General features: G+C 40.3%; 1 protein-coding gene across 1 annotated transcript in view; it reads right to left on the bottom strand.

Moving 5' to 3' along the window:
• The window catches only part of LOC133985056 (cadherin-2-like), a 104,712-nt gene that overhangs the window by 25,154 nt on the left and 56,402 nt on the right, over positions 1 to 23,156 (bottom strand). Inside the window, exons 4-12 of the mRNA XM_062424610.1 lie at positions 21,981 to 22,154; positions 18,699 to 18,854; positions 15,319 to 15,463; positions 15,014 to 15,186; positions 13,060 to 13,197; positions 12,394 to 12,579; positions 11,091 to 11,344; positions 5,650 to 5,792; positions 1,177 to 1,410 (exon numbers count right to left, since the gene is read on the bottom strand). Of these exons, the coding sequence (XP_062280594.1) occupies positions 1,177 to 1,410; positions 5,650 to 5,792; positions 11,091 to 11,344; positions 12,394 to 12,579; positions 13,060 to 13,197; positions 15,014 to 15,186; positions 15,319 to 15,463; positions 18,699 to 18,854; positions 21,981 to 22,154 (1,603 nt within the window). The remainder of the gene's footprint in view (positions 1 to 1,176; positions 1,411 to 5,649; positions 5,793 to 11,090; positions 11,345 to 12,393; positions 12,580 to 13,059; positions 13,198 to 15,013; positions 15,187 to 15,318; positions 15,464 to 18,698; positions 18,855 to 21,980; positions 22,155 to 23,156) is intronic.

A 23,156-nucleotide genomic window follows, 5' to 3' on the forward strand; every position in this document is an offset into this window, starting at 1 on the left:
AATGAACACAAGGTGCGCTTGCTAGCTTTTTCCAGAGTTTTTGACCATTGGCCTTTCTCAGTGAGTTTGAGTGTCATTGTGTGATTTAAGTACATCACTTGTTGAAGAGGAAAAGAAAGTCAGGTGCAGCTAATCGGGGGCTGTCCAGGCTCTCCAGGTACAAGGAGTGAATAGTGACAACCCATGTTGACTAAAGTGGACTACCAAAGGCATCCCGATACAAACCCTTAGGTAGCTGAACTATCAGGACATCTAGTGAGTAGGGCTGTAGTCTCCTAGTCGATTAGTTGGTCAGTATGTTCTCCAATCAAATCTCCCAATAGTCCGACATTGGTTGAATAACTTTGAACTCACCCAACTTAATGGAGATTGCTAGATCTAACTGTACTCAACGTTTACTGAGCATTTACTAAATGTTTATTGGATGAGTGTTTCCCCTGTAATTGAACAGGCCTGGTGTATATTTTTTAATGCCAAAATATATATATTCAAATGCCAAAAATAAAGCAAAACATCCATTCATTTGGAAACAACAGAGCAGCATTTGGGAGTGTCTGTGCAAGCGCTGCTCCGAAAATGTGAGTCAACCTCTGTGCTGTTGCCTGGGAGAACCAATGTTGCCTGGGAAACATTAGGGCAAGTTCCTAATGTGTGTGCGTGGCGAGTGAGTGGTTGAGCGAGAGAGCGAGCAGCAGAAAGTGAACTTACTGCTAAGTAAGTTGTCAATCTAGCAGTAAATGTACAGTAGAGACTACAGTGTGTCAGTCATTACATGCTGCAGCTTCTCAAGACCAAGAGAGGCCTCGTCTGTTGTTTCCTGAAGAACATAACCTGGAGATTTTAAACAGAGAAATAGAGATTGGAGAAGTGTGTGGCTGTTAAGTTCACTCTGTCCCCTAACATCCAACAATTTCTTATTTTTTACTCTGTGACTAATTGATTAGTTGAAGATTATGTAAACTTTCAGTCAACTAAGATTTTCCTTGACTGAATGAAAAGTGAACACCGGACCAAAACCACTCACAGCTTCCACTGGAAACAGATCAAAGGTCATGAACTGACAAAACCTTTTGATGCTGAAGTCAAACTACTGTTTCAAAGGTCAAGAAAGACCAAGCTTCCTTTACAAGGAGGCCTTTGATATTTCAAGGCACAGACATGATATGTCATACTGACCACTGAGGCGATTGAGGGTCCAGTTGCGGCGTACGTCTAATGGACGATTGGCCAGCTCGAAGGCAAAGGGTCCGGCGTTGGGGTTCAGGTCAGGGTCGCTGGCTGTGATGTTGATGGCGTTGGGGTCTGGCCTCTCGCACATTTCCACCTCAGGAGGGAAGACGTGTGGTGCATTGTCGTTTATGTCCAACAGGGTCATCTGAAGGGTGCCTGTCCCGCTGGCAGGTGGGATACCTGGACACAGAATGAAAATATGTTCAATATGACTCTTTCACACTAACACCTTCTGCTTGTTTCCCCTTGGCTTGTATCTCTGGCATTACTGAAGAAGTGGTGGAAAATGCATCTCTCTCTGAAAAGAGTACAATTCTAAAAATATAGGCAAATGCTGTTCAGTACACAACATAATGAACCACATAATTGTCCTGAGGATTGTGGTAGAAAAAAAGTAATGAGGTTAATATAACCAGCAGGGTTTATTCCCAACAGGCTCTATTAACTACTCTTAAACTAACAGCTATATGTGCAAAGTTAATATTTTGGCCTGAGAGAGGCACAAAAGCTCATGGAGTTCCCACAAGAAGATGACTATATTCAGGACATTTCATGGCAATCTGCTCATTATGTTTTAATGTTTCTTATGTGCAAAAGGAGCACTTTGGCCTAATGGTCATTCTGGAGAAAAAGTCAGACCACAAACATATTAGTATTCATCCTCTGGAAAACTGACCAGCAGTTAAAATAAAAAAAAGTTATGAAAGCAAACTTTTTCTACTAACAAGTATTGTGTGTGTATCAAAGCCTGATAATTCCTCTGTGTTGTTGAGCTCTGTTGTTGTCCAAAAACTATTAAAAACACACCAATGAGTCACACTATTGCACTGGATGACATGTTCCTTCATTATCATCAACTACAGACTGTATAAAAATATGGATGTATTCACCGTGACATCACTCATTAGTTGGTGGACTGCCGTTTTGAAGCCTCCAGTTTGGTGATTTGACTGTTGCCATTTTTGATTTTTGGAGCCAGAATTGACCATATTTGGACGAAAGTGTGGCGCTGAGCTCAGCGCTAGCTGCTAGCTTGGTTATCACTGTGCATTTACAGTGCATGGTTAACTGTGATAATGCTGATAATAATGCCAATTTTTGCTAACAAAAAACAGGCTTAAAATGCTCAAAACAAAATTTACTTGCAGGAAAAACAGAATAGCTGACTGCTTCGAGGCTCTCTAAGAACAACTCAAGGCTGAACAAGACTTCTTCAAAACCAAAATGTTAATTAATTTAAATGAACTGAAAAAAAAACACTGTAGAACAACTACACCTGCACTCTGAATATGGGTTTATGCCATGTTACGTTACATAATCAACTGTGGTAGTGACTTGTCAATCGCAAAGTAGCCCCGTCCTAATGCATACCCTTCTTTATTTTATATATTACTCTAAATGGGACCCTAACTTACAAAATGAACATCATGATGTATTGAAGAAGACTTGAAAGTACTAATTGAGACTATGAACTCAAGTGACAGTTAGGCTCATTTTCTCATGGACATTTAATACAATCGGACTTCATTTTGCAACCAGTGGCATCGCTTCCTGCTGGCTATTAGAAAGAATGTAGGTTTGCCATAAACACACATTCCACACACACTGTGCTGCTGCCAGAAATACTCACTAGAGAACCAAATGCGGATTACTTTGCCTCTAATAAAAATCCCCTAACAAATGCACTACTTCCTCTTGTTGAGTAACGTTTTCTATTTTTTTAAATTACTGAGCCCTTTAAAAAAATAGAACTACATATTTGTGAAGTGTTTTTGAGAATGTACTGCTTCAATAAGAACACATGGGCTTGGGGCTGAGAGCCACAGACAGAGCAGTGAAGAGCCAGACCGACACTGACACAATGTAGAAAAGCACCAGTCTTAGCTTTTAAAAAAATAATGCATGCAGGCTTTCTGGTTGCTACTGCAAAGTATGCACAACCTTAAATCTCTGCATATTATTATTAACAATGACAAGGCCACTACATGAGTTATCTAGAATGAATGCATGCCCTCTGGCAAATCAAAAACATTCCTCATGGACACAGTATAAAGTACAGTATGCAGTATAGAGTAATAGTGGGTGACTGGAGAGCATATGGTGAAAGCTAAAAAACAGCAGACATGTAACCTCTTGCATGAGCTTGCGTGTCTTTGTCCTTGTGCCCGGGTGTGCGTTTGAATCAGAGAGCTCCTTCCAGTGTGTGTGTGTTGGGAAAAGTGCAGGGAATGTGCTAAGACAGTTAGCAGGAAGCTGGGAGCACAGCGGGGTCTCTGTATGGAGAAGGGTGCAGGCCAGAGTGGCACAGTGGACGGGTTTGGATGGAGCTGCTGCTGAATGACATTCCTCTTAGACAATTTTCCACATTGAACAGAGAATCCTCTTTTCTGTGGCCATAAAGGACAGTTGTGATCAGAACAAGAGGGAGACTCTGGGAATGATGCACCAAATAGGCAGGAAAACATCTCCATTAGAAATGAATGGGAGCACTGTGTCCAAAATACTGTCTCATCCTATAAACCTGCCTTAAGAGATCTCGTCCCTGATCAGGACACTTGATTGAGGGAATAAAGTATTCAAATGTAATTAAAGGTGGACAGTACACACTGTTGTCTTATAGAAGGAAGTCTTCCTTTTCCCATTATGTGGAAGAGGAACTTGGCTTCAGGCTGGAGTCATGCAGGATGTATTAAACTTGAAAGTGCCACCACTGCAAAAAAGCCTAAATAAAAGAAACCATATATATTTAATCCATCTAAAAGACAATGCTGTGTTTAGTGTTATTTATTTGTTAGGCTATTATTAATAATGTGGCATCCTAGTGTAAATTAGTGTGTTATTAGATTATTCTTAAGACTATTTTAATAATACCTGGAATAAGAATTGAGGCCAATTCAAATATTTAATAAATAAACACAAACAAAAAGTTTTTCACTGAACAACTGTGACTCAGGAGGTAGATAGTTGTCAACTAATCGAAAGATCAGCGGTTCGATTCCCGTCTCCTCCAGTCCACATGTTGATGTGTCTTTGGGCAAAATACTTCACTAAAATTGCTCCTGATGGCTGCACCAACGGTGTGTGAATGTGTTTATGAATGGTTAGCTTCCTAACCCTGCATGGTAGCTCCTGTCATCAGTGTATGAATGTGTGTGAATGGGGGAATGTGACATGTAGTGTGGTCAAAAAGATGAGAAAAGTGCTATATAAGTACACACCATTCACAACTTACCTTTAAATGTAACAAAGAGAAATAAAAACCACTCAACAGTAACACATTGGCTTGTATGGAATAAACATGAGGCCTACATGGACATCCAGCACTGTGAAATATATCATCGTAGTGTCAAATATAAAACCTCTATTATATTAAAGACGTTTTTAAATTCAACTGAAATGACAAAGCTTGCTTTTTTCTTGGGTAGGCATCTGAAATGCTCATTTACTCTCCTAAACTGAGTGTTGGGCTGAATGTTTTTGATTAAAGACAGCGTCCATGTTTTGTAGATAAGAAGGGGAAATAAGCTTGAAATCTCATGTGGGTTGTTGTTTGAAACCTGAGGCTCTTTTGTGTTGCGTCTCATGGAGCTGTCTGGCTATAAGTCGGCGTCACTGTTAGCCAATTATAGAACAGTGACGTAAATGTGTTACATTCTGACTGGGAGCTCAGGATATGCAACTTACTGAGCAGATCTGTTACCATGTAGCAGTAAAATGTTATTTAATTCCAGGTGAAAAGGCTAAATAAGAATCGTTAAACCCTCCTGATGTCCTCGGGTCAATTTTGTTGCTGGACAACAGCTCAAAAATGAGGTACAGTTTCATTTAAATGAGGCCTATTGACCATCATCTCCAAAACAAATGTGTAAAACCTGTCATAATAAGTTGGAATAAAAATATATATATAATTTAAACCTTTTTGTTTTATAAACAGATAAACTAAAACAGGGTCAATTTTAACCCTGTAGTTTATCCATAGCCAGTGTACATTGCTGCATGTTTGACCATTCATTCATTAATGTCACTACTTTTTTAGCAATTTTTCCACTAAATATAATTTTTATTTTAAAACATGCTTATTATGCTGCTTATTATTCAGGTTATTTTGGGCTAATAATAATTATAATATGTCTAATATCCTGTGTTTGTTCATATTGATGTGAAATAGCTTTAATATGGTAAACTGTCTTTTTTATGTAGACGTGTAATTTAACTCCAGCTTGTTTCAAAGTAGGTTTCCTGACACTGCAGATTCTCTGCAGAAGCTGGACACTGACTCCAGCATGAAAACCAGCAATACTGCAATTTTTTTGCAAAGAGCACTGAGTGAACATAGTGAACACAATCCACCTCTGTATATGGGGGTGGGAGGTGGGGGGGTGGTTACTGCAGGACACCAGTGCAGCCGCCGTGTCTCACCGTTATCAGAGGCCATAAAGGTAACGTTGTAGAGGTTGTTCTTGACGTAGGGAGACTCCCGGTCAAGGATGGCGATGGTGGAAATCCGACCGTTAACCGGGTCAATCTCCAGCCAGTTGGCAGGGTCGTACATCTTGGCGTACCTGGATTTAGTCAGAGAGGGAGGGAGAGAGAGAGGGAGAGAGAGAGAGAGAGAGGGAGAGAGACAGCATGAGAAACCACCACCACAGAGAGGCTTCTTTATCTGCGTCCCTGGCTACAGCCCAAACAGCTACTGGGGGAGCTGATATATGGAGGCTGCAGTGCTCTCACGAGGCAGCCACAACTCATTCATTTACATTTCTACCTCACTAGAAATCACTCTTCTGTTACCGGCTTTGACAATTATATAAAACATATACATTTGTCACAGAAAATCTGTTTTCTTAAAAATCTATCGCATTTATTTTCTAGACTTTTTTTAGAAAAATACCCATAAACCAAGTGAAGCTTTGCAAATCACTGTGGCTTGCTGTGTATTTCGCAGATGTCGGTAACAGCAGAAATATTCCATGTGTAAAATATGGAACATGGCTGAGAAATAATGTGAATAAACAGGGAACTAGCACAGCTTCTAACGGAGGAGAGCAGGGCTTCTATAAAGGAACCACAAACCACCCACCAATAAGGAATATTGTTTATTTTGTATATTTTTAATTGCTGAGATAAAGAGTAAAAAGGAACGGTTATGAATAAATGCAGGAGCGACACCAGCTACAGGACACAAAGCGAGAAAAAAAAAAAAAAAAAAAAAAAAGCTCTCCGTGGCCCGCTCTGTACTGCACAATACACTCGCTTAATGTCTCTGTGCGTGTGCGCTCGCATGTTTTTGTGAACACAGTGTGCGTCCACCATTGGCTGTTGCTAGGCTACAAAGACTTCAGCACTACATTTAGAAACAAATAGTGGGATGTAAAAAAGAAAGAAAGATGGGGACAAAAAAGCAGCAGTCCTGCAGGCTTTCTTGCACTCTCTGGTCTGGTTGTTGTTGTTGTTGTTGTTGTTGTTGTTGGCTCACTGCTGCAGGATATGGAAAGATACATTTTCTGCAGCCGTTTTATCAGCTTTTATCTCACAACGGGGCTGAGACAGAAAACCACACGCTGCCCTCGCTAATTGAGAAGGCAAATGCTCAACCTATTGCCCTAATTAAATCACTTAATGAATGAATTCATGAATTAAAGCTCAACACAGGAAAACACTAATCAAAAATTCTGCTTCTTTGGAGAGTGGGAAAGCAAAAACTGTATATTTTCTAGACAAATACAGCACAGTCCAAAAGTATTAAGAAAGAGATGTTTTTCTTTATGCGAGTATAAATACAGTGTGAGGTTAAAGTCCTGATTATCAGCTTTAAAAAGGGAACTCTACTGATTGTAAACACCAGCGTGTTTCCAGAAGAAAAGCACAAAGGCTTTTGTGTCTCCAGAGAGAGCTGAGAGTGAAATTTGCTGAACTCTCTCAAGTGATGTCAGCCTCAGTCAGCGTCTGTTGGGATTGAAGACGACGAGTTTGAAAAGAAAAATGTGGGGTTTGGAGTTAGAAAGAAGTGAGGTTTGCAGACCTCTGTAGCAGCTCCAGGTTACATTACTTGCTACTTACATACCACACACAGACCTGTACAGCCAAGTGAATCATGTCGGGACTCCCTAAAAACACAGCGTTTCACCCAGGGGCGAGGCCTCACGTACTGCTTCACTGTGTACCTGGGGCGTGTTCTAGCAGTCATAGCTCACCTTGCATCCCGAGCCTGGCCATAGAGCAGAGGCTGCCTAGTTTGCAAACAAGCAGAATAAACTAGCAACTTGTTAACATAATATCAGAGTAACCAACTTACAAGGCTGGTGTGAGATTTTCAATCATTGACCAAAAAACGATCAAAACAAATAATTTTTTTTCAAAACCATGACATGTATTAATGTGCAGTGTTAAAGCTGACATGTGGAGCTACGGTAACGTCATTGCATATTAACAGACCGAGCGGGTTCAAATTCCCAGCTTGCCATTGGGACATCATGTCGCTTCGGCTTGAAGCATCTTCTAAATATCAGTCAACCTTATATTATGTTTGTTGGACATTGGACAAAAAAATGGACATGGGTGATATTTCTAAACCTATATTACTGCTAACAAGAATCCCAATAAGACATTAATCTTAGCAGTGGCGTAAATATCGACGGTGCAACCGGTGCAGCTGCACGGGGCCCAGATGCCGTCAGGGGCCCATGAAGGAAGGGAAAAAAAAGCAGCTGTCCAGCAGCTGTATTGTTTTTGTGAATGAAATAGCTTGGGGCGGGTCGGTAAGGTAGGTAACGCTGAGTGGCTGGTATGGGAGGAGGAAATTAATTTGTCCAGTCACCTTCATAGCTGTCAGTCATGATGAGTCGCGATGACGTGACGTGAGTTGTTTCTCCTTTCAGCAGGAGAAAAGGTAGTGTCATGTTTAGCAAGCCCAAACAAAAAAGCAGCGCGCAAAAGAGGAAGGAAAGAAAGAGGCAGGATGAGGGTAACGCTAAAATGACCAAATTAGACACGTTTTTTACTCAAACCCAGGCAACCCAGGCGAAAGCTAGCGTGCCGCCGGATGCTAGCAGCAGCTTGCCAGCTAGCTCCATTAATGAAGTGGCATTGACCCTACCGCCGCGTTCTGCTTCTCCGGACTCAGTGGACTGGCTATACTCTCTATTGAGAACAGCATAGCGAGGACTTTGGACCTGAGCAGCGTCGTAAATGACTTTGCTGAGGCCCGTAAGATGAGCTTCTAATGAGTGAGTACAGCTTCTCTTTGTTATGAAGTGGAATTAGTGGGATTTAAATCTATGGCAATGTACTTGTAACCTCATATGTTGGAAAAATGATTGTGTGATATAGGTGCCACATCCATTCATTAATGCTGTGTTTTTGTAAGGCATATAATGAGCTGTGTTTTTCTTGGTGGTTATGCTTATGGACGTACTGTGCAAGATATCTTTGTGTAGCTTTGTTAGTGTCGGCTATATTTGAGTGTTTGATAGTTTGGAGAACTACTTGGAGTGTTGATATGGAGCTTGGGCCGCTGTCCGTGGTGCTGAAAGGCTGGTTTGCAGGATGAGTGTGTGGCCAGTCACCTGTAACGTTAGCCTACATGGTGACAATAGCAGTTCTCTCGAGTGGCTGTGCGTGTGTGTGTGCGTGCGCTTGTGTTTAGGGCAGGGGTGGGGGCACAAAAAAAAAAATTGCACCGAGGACTAACCCCATGATATTATGCTGCTGAATCTTAGGCTATGTACAGTATGCACTGCAGACAACCTGTTCTTGATATAGCCTAAACAAGACTTTTTGTATACGTTTGTATTTTCAGTGGTTAATTACCCATAAAAATATAATGTTCAATATAAATCTATGTGAGGTGGACAAAGGCTGTTAAAAAAAATAAAACGTTGGATGCAATAATGCACTTGAAGTTGTTACTCATTCTCTATCCACAGATCTATCTATATTACGAAACAGAATAACTCCGTTGTGAGTTTAAACTGTGAGTTTATTGAACAATTAATGACAAAGATGTAGTGATGAATATCAGGTGATATCATTCCAGGGGAGTTGTGGCCCAGTGTGAACTCTGCTGTTCAGGGTGTGGGGTGGGGGTGTGGTGGGGGGAGAGGAGCTGTGGAGTCAAACTGAAGTAACTAACTAAACAGAAAGGGAGGGAAAAAGCTCTAAATACTGTGAATACTTGGGCAGGGGAGACAGGATGAGAGCAGGGCATGTGGCGTAAGTGAAAAAGGGCTGTATAGAATGGGGACACTGATGAGGATGATGAGGGCCAGCTGTGGAAGAGGATGGGGAAACTCAGGTGAGGGGAATGAGGTGTTTACAGGGTGGAGGGTGTCAGGGTCTGCAATGATAGAAGAGTTAACTGTGCAAATGTACAAGGAGAATCTTCATTGACCTTTAAATGCATTCATCTGTACCTCTAACTGCACTTCCTGGATTGTATTTCATTGCCAAACTGGTACCTCAAATAACACACCTATCCTAGCTAACAACACAGCAATCCTAAACATACAGTGTTGTGTGTTCAGGATTGCTGCTGTGAGTGACACTGTCAAAATTTCACACCACCATTAATATCAATGAGCTACTCATGATTTTCACTCAATAGCACCCTTTGTTATTATGGAATTGCTCTGAGTCATCCTCCCTCTCCTTACTCTTCACAGGATGTGTGTGTGAAAGGTGCTGTTATAAGAGAAGTGTGGCTACTTTAGGACAGTGTGTAATGTGTAGTAAGTGTGTAGTTGAGCGAATGGCAGAAAAATGACAGTGACTTTGAGCGTAACAGAGGAAAAGCTTAGCAGTAAGTAAATGTACAGTAGAGGCCACAGTGTGTCAGTTAATAAATGCTGCAGCTTCTCACAGAGCAAGAAAAGTCTTGTCTGTTGTTTCCCCAACTGCTGCAGAGTGACGAGGGTCCTCTATGTTGGCGAAAAATGGGTTAGCCGAACCTGACTTGGCTCACTTAAGGTGCAGTGACCTTTAAGGTGGACCAGCTATTCTCCATCTAGTGTCAGCCACAGCTACGGTAAACAGAGAATGGAGAAACGTCTGGCTGCTGAGTGTCATTAAAAATGCTTTTTAAACGATGACTGAAATAAGTTAATTATGTAAAAAAAAAATATAACTGTAGAGTAGACCAAGCACTGTTACATGCATGAAAACACTTCTTTTTCTTCTACTAGTTCTGCATTCAATTCCAAATGTTACTCTGTTTGGCGGTCCATTTGTTTTATTTTTCTCTTTTATTGGTGAAATTCATATCACGCATCTCTTTAAACCCTTGAGAGGTCATTATGGAGTAGACCATTGACTCTGTAATTGGGGGTTTTGGGGCGTGACCGTTGGTGTTTTTCACATACAGGAAACTTGAAATGACCATTAGTAAAGTGGACGTGATAGCTGAGCAGATAAAGACAATTATTATTTTACTCTAACTTTTCTTATTCATTTGGGGGAAAACTTTTTTTTTTCGTGAAATGCAACTTTAAAACAAAATTTGTGTAGCGTAGTCAGCTAACTGGCAAGCTGAGAATAAGCCATGCAGTCCTGCAGTCCTAGAAAAGGGTTAGCTACATTGTATAATTAGATAAGTCATATTATAACTGTGTCCACGGTTGTATTGAATGCATACTAATATGCACTCATTTGCTTTCAACTGTACCTTGACAGCATTCACAGTGACTTCTGAATGAATTGTAGTAAATGCAAGGCTAATTTAAAATATGACTACAGCTATAAAATAGATTTTTTTTAAATCTCAGTTTGAACCTCATCAACATGTCATAGTTGAATGACATATTTTAATTACAGAATAGCTACATATATGTATAAATATACATGATGGCTTTTCTAGGGTGCCTTACCGGATTGTTTGCCTCATGAAGCGGTCTGGGTCTTGGGCGGTGAAGCTGGTGAGCAGAGACCCGGCAGGTAGACCCTCTTCCAGTTTAACGGACTTTGGATTGGGGCTGAATTCGGGACTCTCGTTGATGTCCAGGATTCGTACGGAGACGGTTGCCGTAGACTGGCGGGGCAAGTGGATACCGCGGGCTAGCATGGCCTCGTTCTCTGCCTCCACGGTCAGCATGAAAGAGCGAGTCAGCTCAAAATCTATGGGCTGGACAAGAAAAGAGGAGAGAACAGAGGTGACACATTATTATACTGACTTTAGGGCTATGTTATTAGTTTCCCCTACTGCCAGATTTTGTGCTAATGAACGTAAATTACACACACTGCTATTTGTCTTTGGGTATCCATTAAGCAACAATGTTGTGAGTCTAGATTATTGATTATTAACATTTAAATGTATCTTAATATTTTCGTAACTATATGTATGTTAACATGTTATTGCACTTTATTTCTTTACTACCTTATTTGAATTAGTTATGAAAATGTGATCTGAATACATCTGTGGAATATATGTTACATTTAATCGTTCCATAAAAAGACATTTGGAGAACATGTAGTTTGGACCTGCTTCACAATTAAGCTGTTTCAACTAATAAAGTTACAAAGAATATGGGAAGCATCAAAAGCCTTTTTGTCAAAATGTTGAAATGTTCCTTTACAGTTAGGATGTTTAAGATTTTTATGATATCAAACCAAATTTTGATAATATTCTGCATAAATTCATTGTTAGTGGAAGGGACCGCCATTCATGCAGAAGAGGTTTACAGGAAAAAAATACATCCTTATTTCAAAATATATATGTATGAACATTTTTTTTTCCAAAATCATTGTTCATAATTTGAGCTGTTTTATGGAAGCTTGGCTCCCTCTCTTACAGCCGTGTCATTGCATTTGTTAGTGCAAAGACAACTTTTAACGCTGCTGGTTATTTCATAATTATAGCATTCAACTAGCTTTTATTGTGAAGCATTCACAGGAAATGCACTATATTTCCGACAAATTTTAGCTCTTCATCTTTAATTTTTGCATTTTTTTCCTTTTGTCCCCCGACATGACTTCAAGGTAAACTCCCCTTGCAATGTGCTGTTGTGTGAAACACTACTATCACTGTGCCTGCAGTGTGATATCAGACTGTAGTGACTCACAGTGTGATCAATTTCTGACTTCCTTCTTTATTAAAATGTGATGCAGTGAAAAGCATCTTTCAGTTTGTTTAGCGCTGCTGTAAAGAGAAAACACCGGGTGTGTTGTGCCCACCTTGACCACAGTGAGCAGACCCTCGTTAGAAGTGGGGTCTGTGGGGACGGAGAAGCGTCCGGTGGGGTCTCCGGCGATGATGCGGTACACGGCGCTCCAGGCTGACGTGTGAGGCTGGTCTTTATCTGTCACGGTCAGGTTAGCCACGATCACATTGACCCGGTTCTCATGGACCTCTCCGAAGAACTAACGCAGGAGACACAGAGACAGACTGCAGCTGAGCATCGCTGTAAAATGACCAGTAATAAACCAATATTGTGGTAAAAATGACAAATGGACAAATGAGGCTAAAATAGAACTACAGTAGTTGGCAGTGATTAAAATGTGAAAAATTAAGACCGCATTTCCCACAAAACACTGCTGCGTCTTTGCCCAACCTGTTAGGCTTTACTGAGGGAGATAAACATATTGGACGTTTCATTGGCTTTTCACTCCTCCGCCATCTGCCACTGCCAATAAAAGCTGTGAGAGCTTTAGTGCTGTTGAGAAGAAAAGTGCCTTGCCCCTTTTTGCTGTTTAAGAGCCATTAGAGTTCCTCTGTGTGTGTGTGTGTGAGAGAGAGAGAGAGAGAGAGAGAGAGAGAGAGAGAGAGAGAGAGAGAGAGAGAGAGAGAGAGAGAGAGAGAGAGCGAGAGAGAGAGAGTGTGTGTGTGTGTGTGGGCATTACTGTGTCTGTGGTGAATTCAGGGGGATTGTCGTTGACATCAGTGATCCTGATGACTGTGGTGGCGGTGTTAGATAGGCCATAGGTGGGGTTTCCCTCCATGTCTGTAGCCTGGATGATGAGGGTGTATTGGGTGACTTTCTGGAAACAGATAGAACAAAGAGAGGATGAACAGCTGGAAAATGTGCACTTTTAATTCTTCCTCTTCTGTTTCTCTAGAAAGCAGAGGCGAGCACACGCGGATTAAGAGAGGAAGCAAAGATCAAACGCCACATATGCTGCAAGTGAGAGCATCCAACCCTTCATTTTCCACACAACATTCACAGCCGCTAATTAAGTGATTTCTTTTATAGATTGATATAAAATATATATATATAAAAAGGCTGAGTTCAAATATTGCAGTAACGATCACAGTTAGATATAAATGTAATTAAAGCTATTTGATAATTGTGGAATGCCTTTTTTTTTGTCAAAACATCATTAACCAGTTGTGCTGTGTGTTTAGAGATCTAATGAGTGCTAGAACACACACTCCCTGTACTAATTTAATTACCCCTTTAAGACCTCAAAAAGGATAATTATATCATTTCCATGGCCAAAAAAATGTAAAATATAGCTAAAAAAGTGGATATTTATACTCACTCAGATAGTGGAACTGCTGATTTTTAAAGACAGATATAGATAGACAATCTGCATTATTTAGTCATTTGCTTTGCTTTGGAGCTTTTGACAGCATCACATGGCCTTCATCACCACATTTGCTCATGAAAGGAATTGTTTTAAGCACTTTTATTGTTGTGGAGTTCTCATCAATGTTGGTTTACAATCTAAATGTATTAAAAAGGACCACGCTCAACTTTTAATCCAATTTGGAAAACAAGAAGTCCTTAAAGCGTTTCCATGACAACTGAATGGCTTGATGATGATCAATGTACACTTACTAGATATATAACCCTGCTATCATGTGACTAAAGCCCCATACTCAGGTCAACTGAGCCGTTTCCATGAAAACAAACTACTGTGTGGAGTTTGAGTTATGTTTTATAATCCCACTTGCATTTAAATGAAATCAGGTGTCTAATGAACATATGGAAATAACTGACATGTTTCTAATATGTATGTTGTGAGACAGTCAAGACAGTGCTGAGAGGACACACTGACACTTACAACTGCTTTTAGACATCAAAAGTAAGTGTGTCTAAGTAAAGTTCAAGTTCAGCTCACTTTACAATGATGTTAACAATATTTGAAGTAAAAAAAACATGTTGAATCCACTAAAAAAAGAAAGAAAAAATCCTTTACTGTAGTACACAATATATAGTTTCAGTATGGAAACTGCGATGTAAGCATGTGCAATAGTCACATGACAATACAGGAGGCGCAATGTCAAGTCAGACGAATGAACTCATCAACGCATCATGCTACAGCTGTTAATGTGCTCTGGTGAAGACGTGCACTACATCAGTTTATCACACAACCAAAGCAGACCCCACTAGTCGACTACTACAACCTGAAAAAATAAGCGCTGCCTGTTTTGTTTGTTTGATAAACTGATCCGAAATTTTAAGGTGGATGAGCCCATTTTCATTTTAGGGGAAATCACAGCAGAGAATAGACTGGCTGTATAGTCCACATCACTCCCTTTACCATATATATATATATATATATATATATATCATAGTCAGTTTCTTTCAATATTGTGCAGCTCTAGTATAAAAAGCATGTCCTCAGAACAGAGACAGAACATTTTATAAAGATGTACTGATGTCAGAATATACTAAAACAAGATACAATCTGTCTTAACACTGGAGGAAACACTGCAGGCAAGACAGATATTCACAGGCTGAGAAGCAGCTGCCCCATATGGATTTGGGGATGAGCTTTACAAAATGTCCACCCAAACATACACACACACACACACACACACACACACACACACACACACACACACACACACCTCCCGATCGAGGCCTGCTGCCACAGTGATGATGTCACCCGTCTTGTTGTTAATTGTGAACATGTTGGAGGAGGGGCTCTGGGGATTCTGGGATAGGATCTTGTATCTCAGCATCCCGTTTGCTGTTTTTGGATCATCCTTGTCCACTGATGTCACCGTCATCACAAAGGATCCTGCAGGGAGACACAGCACGAGTCAGTACAGACATGTCAGTCAAGTAAAGACTGAATCTACAAGGTACGTGTGTGTGTGTGTGTGTGTGTGTGTGTGTGTGTGTGTGTGTGTGATTGTGTGTGTGTTGGTACCAGGCTTGGATCCCTCTGGTACAGAGCCGTTGAAGATAGTATGTGTGAACTCTGGTCTGTTGTCATTCTGGTCGATGACGTTGATGACGATGTCGATGGGGTTCTCCACCTGATTCCCATTCAGGTCCACAGCGTGAGCCCTCAACTGTACACACACAAACAAATAGATTATTTATCAGTTCAAGATGTCAACTTTTGACACAAATGGTAAATGCACTGTACTTATATAGCACTTTTCTAGTCTTTCTGTCCACTCAAAGCTCTTTTACACTACATGTCACATTCACCCATTCACACACATTCATACACTGATGACAGGAGCTACCACACAGGGTACCAACCTGCTCATCAGGAGGAATACTAACATTCACACACATTCATACACCATTGGCACAGCTATCTGGAGCAATATGGGGTTCAGTATCTTGCCAAAGGACACATGGACATGTGGACTAGAGGAGCTGGGAATTGACTACCTCCTGAGCCAAAGCCGCCGCCAATGGCAATAGTATGAAATCTAAAGCCATGCTAGCGGCTCTGTGAGGCCGTTCTTACTAACGCCAACATGTTAACATGCGCACAATGACAATGCTAACATGCTAATGCTTAGCGGCTGTATTGTTTAATATACCATCAGAGGCTGTATCTGAGGTCACTCCATTATTCACTCATTCACTGTTCCCTGTATAATAAACACCGGATAGCTCACTCAGTAGTGAGCAGCAAATTACAGACGCTAACTAATCATCATTATTTTGTGTCGTCACCATCAGTTGTCACATTTTTAAAATGTGGAGCATCCAATAGTTAGCAATCACCAAAGTCATTAGCATTAGCGTTAGCATTAGCATTTAGCCAACAGGGAGCATGAATGTCTGTAATTACTTTCACGGTAATACAAAAGATTAACAGACCAGTGCTACTATCCCCGGAGCAACATCATTACAGCAGCATGTCCAAAAGTATTAGCCGCCAATCACATTGAAATACTTGATGATAAAAACTGATGTTTCTGCAACAAGTTGACTTCTTTCAAGCATTTTTAAGTGCTTCTGCTTCTCTGTCAACTTATTCTACATGTTTGCTGCCAGTGTTCATCAGGAAGTATGGTGTAGTAGTGCAGTGATTCCCAGCAAGGCAAGCTAACGGAAATAACTACATACCTCACATAATAAAATTTAAAAAAATAGCAACTTTGAGAGGAGGATAATCAACACAGATTGGATAAAAAAAAAATGGTGTGTTGCTGATTTTTAACCTTTGATAAGTTGACCGCATAGGACACGCCTCAGTTTCTCACCTGACTTGAAAGCTAGTTAGCAAAGTAGCCGGAAAATTGAAATTTTCAAAATCACGTAAGTAAGTAAGTAAATAAGTAAGTAAGTAATATGACACCAAAGTTCACTCTCTACATTTACCCTCCACCATTTTAATGGAGTGTCAGAATGCTGATCCCACAATGCAATGCTCCACATTTTAAAGATGTGAAACTCGACATCATGTGACTCTACAGCTGATAATGACCACACAAAATAATGATGATTAGTTAGTGTCTGAAATCTTGATGCTGTTCACTACTGAGTGAACTATTCAGTGTTTATTATACAGGGAGCAGTGAATGAGTGAATAAGGGAGTGAATACAGCCACGCTAATAAAGTACTTGACCCTGACTAACGGGGCTGCGGGGGTACATCAGACGGAAAAGGTTGAATGCAGCAGAGCACGACCCCTGCAGGTCTGACAGTTAGCTACAGTATAGAGTACGTGATCAAAATTAGCCGTTAAAAATAGCTCATGTGAATATAATGTATAATATGATATATAACATTATTGAAAACTACTGAAAAATACAAAAAAAAAGCAATCTCCATAGAGCATTTTTTTTATAAAACTTCAGGGAACATAATTCACTCATTCAGTCTTTGATGTTCCCAATTAACATGGCGGAGCAAGATTTATACATTTAGCAAAAAACAGTCAAAGATGGTGAATATAGCTATTGATTGGCCTTGGACCCTCCATAAGTCATTCCTTTACAGAGTATGTAGCATCTGTATGAGGCTCGCAAAGAGCCAAAGCCTCCCTCTCATGCATAAACATGTCGGCCAATCCCAGCTCCTAGCTCTGACAACTACATCCAATCACATGAATATTCATCAAACGGCTTAAATGCAAATCACCCTGCTGCGACTCCAGATTTCCACTCCCCTGTGTGAGTTGTGTGTGTGTGTGTGTGTGTGTGTGTGTATGCATTCCTTCAGATCAAAAGGTTAGACTCGGCTCTCTGAGGTGTGTGTGTGACTGTATTAGATATAGTGAGCAAACACCAAGAGTATGTTTGTTTGTTTTTTTTAAAAGAATTTCTTCTTCATCTCAGTGCATGAGAGAGAATATCTCCAGGAGAGAGTGACAGCAGAGATGAAAATAAAAACAGAAAGAAGGGGGGGGGGGGGGCACACTGGAAGATGCACCCATCAAGTGAAGCAGGAAGCCCAGAGGTAAATCATCTGAGCTGGATTTTTCTGTAAATATGAGTGTTTAGGTTGTGTTTCAGTTGTATTTGATCTCATTTTGAATCAAAAACCCACCAATTCATGTATTTATGTTGTGTTCCATTTATCTCATAGCTGGGAATGCTGTAATACCTGAGTTTGAAGTGTTCCAGTTCAAGTAGTCAGAAACCAGTTCTACTCATTGTTACCATTAATAGCAATACAAGTTGATAAAAAACACATTTTGCTGTATCCTGCTCATACAATTATCATAGCAACATGTCCACATATAGATGGACAGTGCTGTGTGTACGAGTCTTTTAATGAGGCACTAATAAGACAAAACTTATTGATGTGGTTTTGGTAAGGTTTTTCCCGATATTTCAAGTCAGAAATCAGACTTCCAGTTGAAATTTCCAACTTCTGAGTACAAATGGAGCACACCATTTGTTTCACCTCCAAAGGATCTAGTGACAACCAAGCTCCATTGTGGCCTTTTGGCAACAGAATGAACTTATTTATGAATACATTTAAAGTACTGACCATCTAAAAATAGATGCCTGCTATGTGCATGTTTTGTATTTCTCTTTGGTTCTGTAAAAACAACAAAGAGAGACACCTGTTGTTCATTAACCAGGATATTTTAGTCCCTGAAAATAAACTGTGAGCACACTAACAGCAGCTTTGCTCATTTTTAGGCCCTATTTGAGGAGCAGTTGTTTTTTCTGTAATGTTTAAACTAAATGTGTCATTTTGACATGTTGATTTGTCTGTCCTGTGTGTATTCTGTGTTTAAGGTGCAGTGAAAGTGACAATTCACCAGTAAAAAACCTGCAGTTAGCAGTGTTAGCTTTGCCAGCTAGCTGTCAAAGCGTGGGAAGTCTTACATGGAAGTTGGAGATATGCTCTCTGTCCAGGGGCTTGGTGACGGACAGCTGGCCCGAGATGGGGTTGATGATGAAGATGCCGGTCGGAGGCTGGTCGGCCCCGGGGCCCGTCACACTGTAACGCAGCAGCCGGTTCTTATCCCGGTCTGAGCGGATCTGATGGAGAGAGAAGCATTTACAAGTTAAAGTACAATACACAGGGAACAATACAATACATCAATGAATGTTGCTGTCTTATGTTAATGTGCCTCCACAAAATAAACATCATTTCTTTGTGTCTTGTACTGCTGTCAGTGTATTTTGGGAGACATCTCCTCCTGTTTAAAAAGGTGAGAATATGATAAGATACAAGTGAAGCTAAACTTCTCAGGGTCTGGCCTGGATGTGTCTTAAGTGTCAGTATGACTTTAGACTCATGCAGGCAACACTCAGCGAATGCTTGAGGCTGCTGCTGCGTAACGGAAACACACAAAATCCGATTTGAGCTGAAGTCAAAATAAACTGCGATGCCTGGTGCACCGTTAATATCCTGCACGCCAAGAGTTAAACAAGGAAGAGAGAGGAAGGCGGTGGTGAAGACAGGTCTACACACATATATATATATATATATATACAGATATGTTTGAACAACAGGGGGAAAAAAGAAAGTGGAAAATTCAGGTTTACTACAATTATATCACTGACTTACTCTTAAAAGAGAAAACATGAAGCAATAGGAGCAGGAGATGAAGGGTACATGTGGAAGTGCTCCTCATACCTGAGCTCATGCTAATAGGAGGACTGTAATTAGAAATATTCACCCATTTAACACGTTCTGAAGTGACATGCAGGTTAGCTCACCCAGCCTTCCCCTTATTAACACTTATAGATCAAGTGTTTTAATTAACAAGGATAGGCCGTGAGTGATATTTTGCTCTCATTTCCAAAATTGGAACCACCTTATAGTGTAAATGTAGCAAAAAAGTGTGCGAGCGAATTCAGGCAGCCCAGCTCAATCTGCTGCTACACCGCAACATATATCCGACACACCTTTCTAATCATGGCTGTGAATTGAAGCTGTCAGTGCTCTGATCACACTTTTTGCTACGCAGCTTGCCTGAAAGCTACACTGTCGCTTACCGCCGCCGCAGTTCATAGAGCATTTCAAAAAAGCTGTACGCTCAGAGTCTATCTCGCCCAAGGGAGGAAGTTAGTGCCGTCGATCCGAGAGGTGACAAGTAGAAAAACAGCACAGGATGTACGACGGTGTAAAATGTGTAATATCTGTCACATTCTCCTGGTTTCTTCTTCACCAAATTACAGTATCACAGACCAATGGCAATTCTTTCACCGATGACTAACTGTTGCAAACGGTGCACACACCCAAAGGAGATATTGTGTGGTTTAACTCTGTCACAGGTACTGCCAAAGCTTCTTTTGTATCAAGGTTTGATATGAATTGTGTAATAGATTACTTCATGGGGATATATAACCATGCATAAGGAAATATGTGTGTGTATATATATGTATATTTTCACTGTGTACATGTGCATTATCTATGCAGCCTTTTATTATACATGTGCTTGTCACTATTTCTAAGTGAGATGAAGAAAATAAGTACATATGATTATTGACTTTATTTATAGATGTGCATTTGACTGAATGACAAAAATGTATCAAACAGCTTCATGTGGTACAATCCACTGTGGCATTAGTCCTACTTGTCGTTTATAGAACTAGAACGTCTCCCAACAGCCCACAAATACATACAAAAAAAAAGTTAGAACTGTTGCCTTCTACAGCAGGAAAGAGACAATATTAAGCACTTGTAAAAACCTTCTGAGGCCTGGTTTGTTTTTTGAGGGAAGTGAATAAAATGTTTTTACTGGACGTTTCAAGACCTTCATATGCTGCATGAGTCATATAAAGTTGTTAATTGAGTGCATTCAAGACTAGACCTGTCACGATAACTAATGTTGGATGATGTATTGTTTAAGAAATAATCGCGATAAACGATATTATTGTCATTTGAAGTTCATTTTATACCACTGATATAATGATAATATAATAGTATTATAATGCATGGGGGGTGGGGGGTGGGACTGGAGAGTGGGCGCTACACTGTAAAAACACAGACTGTCATTATGGTTGGGAACAGAGTTATTTACCTTTAATTCTTCTACAGTCTCCACTCAGGACGTACACAGTGAGGAATGGAGGACACTACTTGTTTAGTCAATGTGACATGAATAGTCTCTTAGCTGCTAATGTGAAGTGTGGAAATACTGAGGTCAAAAAAATGATCACGGTCATGTCCATGTATCATATGATAAGTCCATATATAGACATGATGATGTTGACATTTACATTATCGTACGATAAGTTGATCATTATTGTGACAGGCCTATTAAAGACAAATAAGTGGATGCCTCACAATGACCTGCAGCTTAAAGATTACAAGACAGAATTATTTGTTGTTGATGCCGAGAGATATTTTTATGTTTGGCCTTCACGTCCCTTATATGTACCAGACAGTCAGTTAAAAAAAAAAGATTGTTGATGGTGATCTTTCTTTCCAGGCTGCGTCAGAGAATATAAACTACATTTACATGTATCTAAGGTAAGAGACTTCTTGACAGAGGCGGAGTGCATTTATCTCTATTAAGTTAGTCTACTTCAATGCTCCTTCTAAGTGATGCACCTAAGAAAGTGTGCCAACTACAATTTATTTAGAATTTTGCTTGCAGAGTTTTACCAAGAAATAGAACATTACATCACATCAGCTCTTAGATCTCTACATCAGTTCCTTTTAGAATTAATAATACACTTTTTTACATCTTGCCTACAAAGCCCTGCTCGGCCTCGCTCTGCAGTACATCTCTGACATGCGTGTCAGAAATCAGACCTCTGATGTCGTCTGGTACACGCCTCTCAGCTGTTGGAAGAGTTAATGCAAAGTTGGTGAAGCTGCTTTTATTTTTTTATGCTCCCAGCTGCTGGAATACTCTGTCAGATTGAATTAGATCTGCTTCACTGTTAGCATTTAAAAAGAAGACTAAAAAAATAATTCCTTTTTCCCATTCCATTTGTTTTATTTTGTTGTGGTTGTGCTTTTAAATTGATATTAATTATTTTAATTACAGTTAAGCTTGGATGTGTTTTTAATGTTCTTGACTTTCCTTTTAAACTCATTGTATTTCCTTGTTTAAATGCTTTAGGGTGAGTCAGTGAAGAGTCCTCACAGCGACAGTAAAGAAAGTATGTGTGTGTGTGTGTGTGTGTGTGTGTGTGTGTGTGTCTTACTCTGACTAAGTCCTCGGGGAACTGTCCGCGTGAGTTCTCGGGGACGTTGATAGGCGGAATGACCCAGTCCCTCTTCACCCGTCTTAGAGTGCCATCACCCCTGACAACCACGCTGCGCCATGGAAACAAGATCTCTGGTACCCGCTGAGTCAGTGTTGCATCACTGGGCTTTACCTGCAGAGACAGTAAACAAGCATTATGTACTGGACTACTCACACACACACACACACACACACACACACACACACACACACACACACACACACACACACACACACACACACACACACACACACACACACACACAGAGCAGGGCTAAGTTGCAAAGACATCGTATTGGGAAGGCTTGATGACTCGGGGTATTTCTGACCTCATTCCAGTGGCTTGGATTAATGCTCTCATTATAGTCCTTCTGATAAATGACCACCACCTGTCACCCTGTGGTTGTGTGTGTGTGTGTGTGTGTGTGTGTGTGTGTCCTATACAACCAGAGATCTGCATGACTGATCACTGAGCAGCTACTGTACACTGCTGGGTTCACAGAGCTACTCATTCACTTTCTTAGAATTCACCTGCAGCGGGGAGTCTGCAGGGAAAAATCAGCCCTGACCTCTGAGGTAGTAAATGCTTTTCATGAAATAAAAAAAAACACATACCATCTACCCTTTATGTGGAGTATTTGCAGAATACTAATCATGATGTGAGATCATCATGTAAAATACCAACTTTTTTAGTAGATGTATTAAGAGTTTAGGACTATATTGACAAAATCAAATATTACAATATTTTTGACAAATACCTATTGTAGGGATGACTATTGCTGTGCTTACACAAAATATTTGCACAATGAGATATTTGCTAAATAATCATTAGTAATGTGGATGTAATGACCAAGGGGGAACATCACTTTATTGTAATTTAGCCTTTAAAAGCAGGAAAAGACAACACTTATGCAATATCACAATATTACGATATACATCTAGTCTCATGTCATGATATGGGTATTATATAGATATATTGTCCAGCCCTATTAGAGTTAACAAGAATGATTTGCCACCACTGAAAAAAATAGGATGACCATAACAGGCTTTGTAGGCTTAGTTCAAAATGAATGTAAGGCAGTCAAAGTGATATGACCCAGATCATCTGTTACTGTTCTTATTGTTTGAGAACCTC

This window comes from Scomber scombrus, chromosome 8 (assembly GCF_963691925.1).
Source record: "Scomber scombrus chromosome 8, fScoSco1.1, whole genome shotgun sequence".
NCBI lineage: Eukaryota > Metazoa > Chordata > Actinopteri > Scombriformes > Scombridae > Scomber > Scomber scombrus.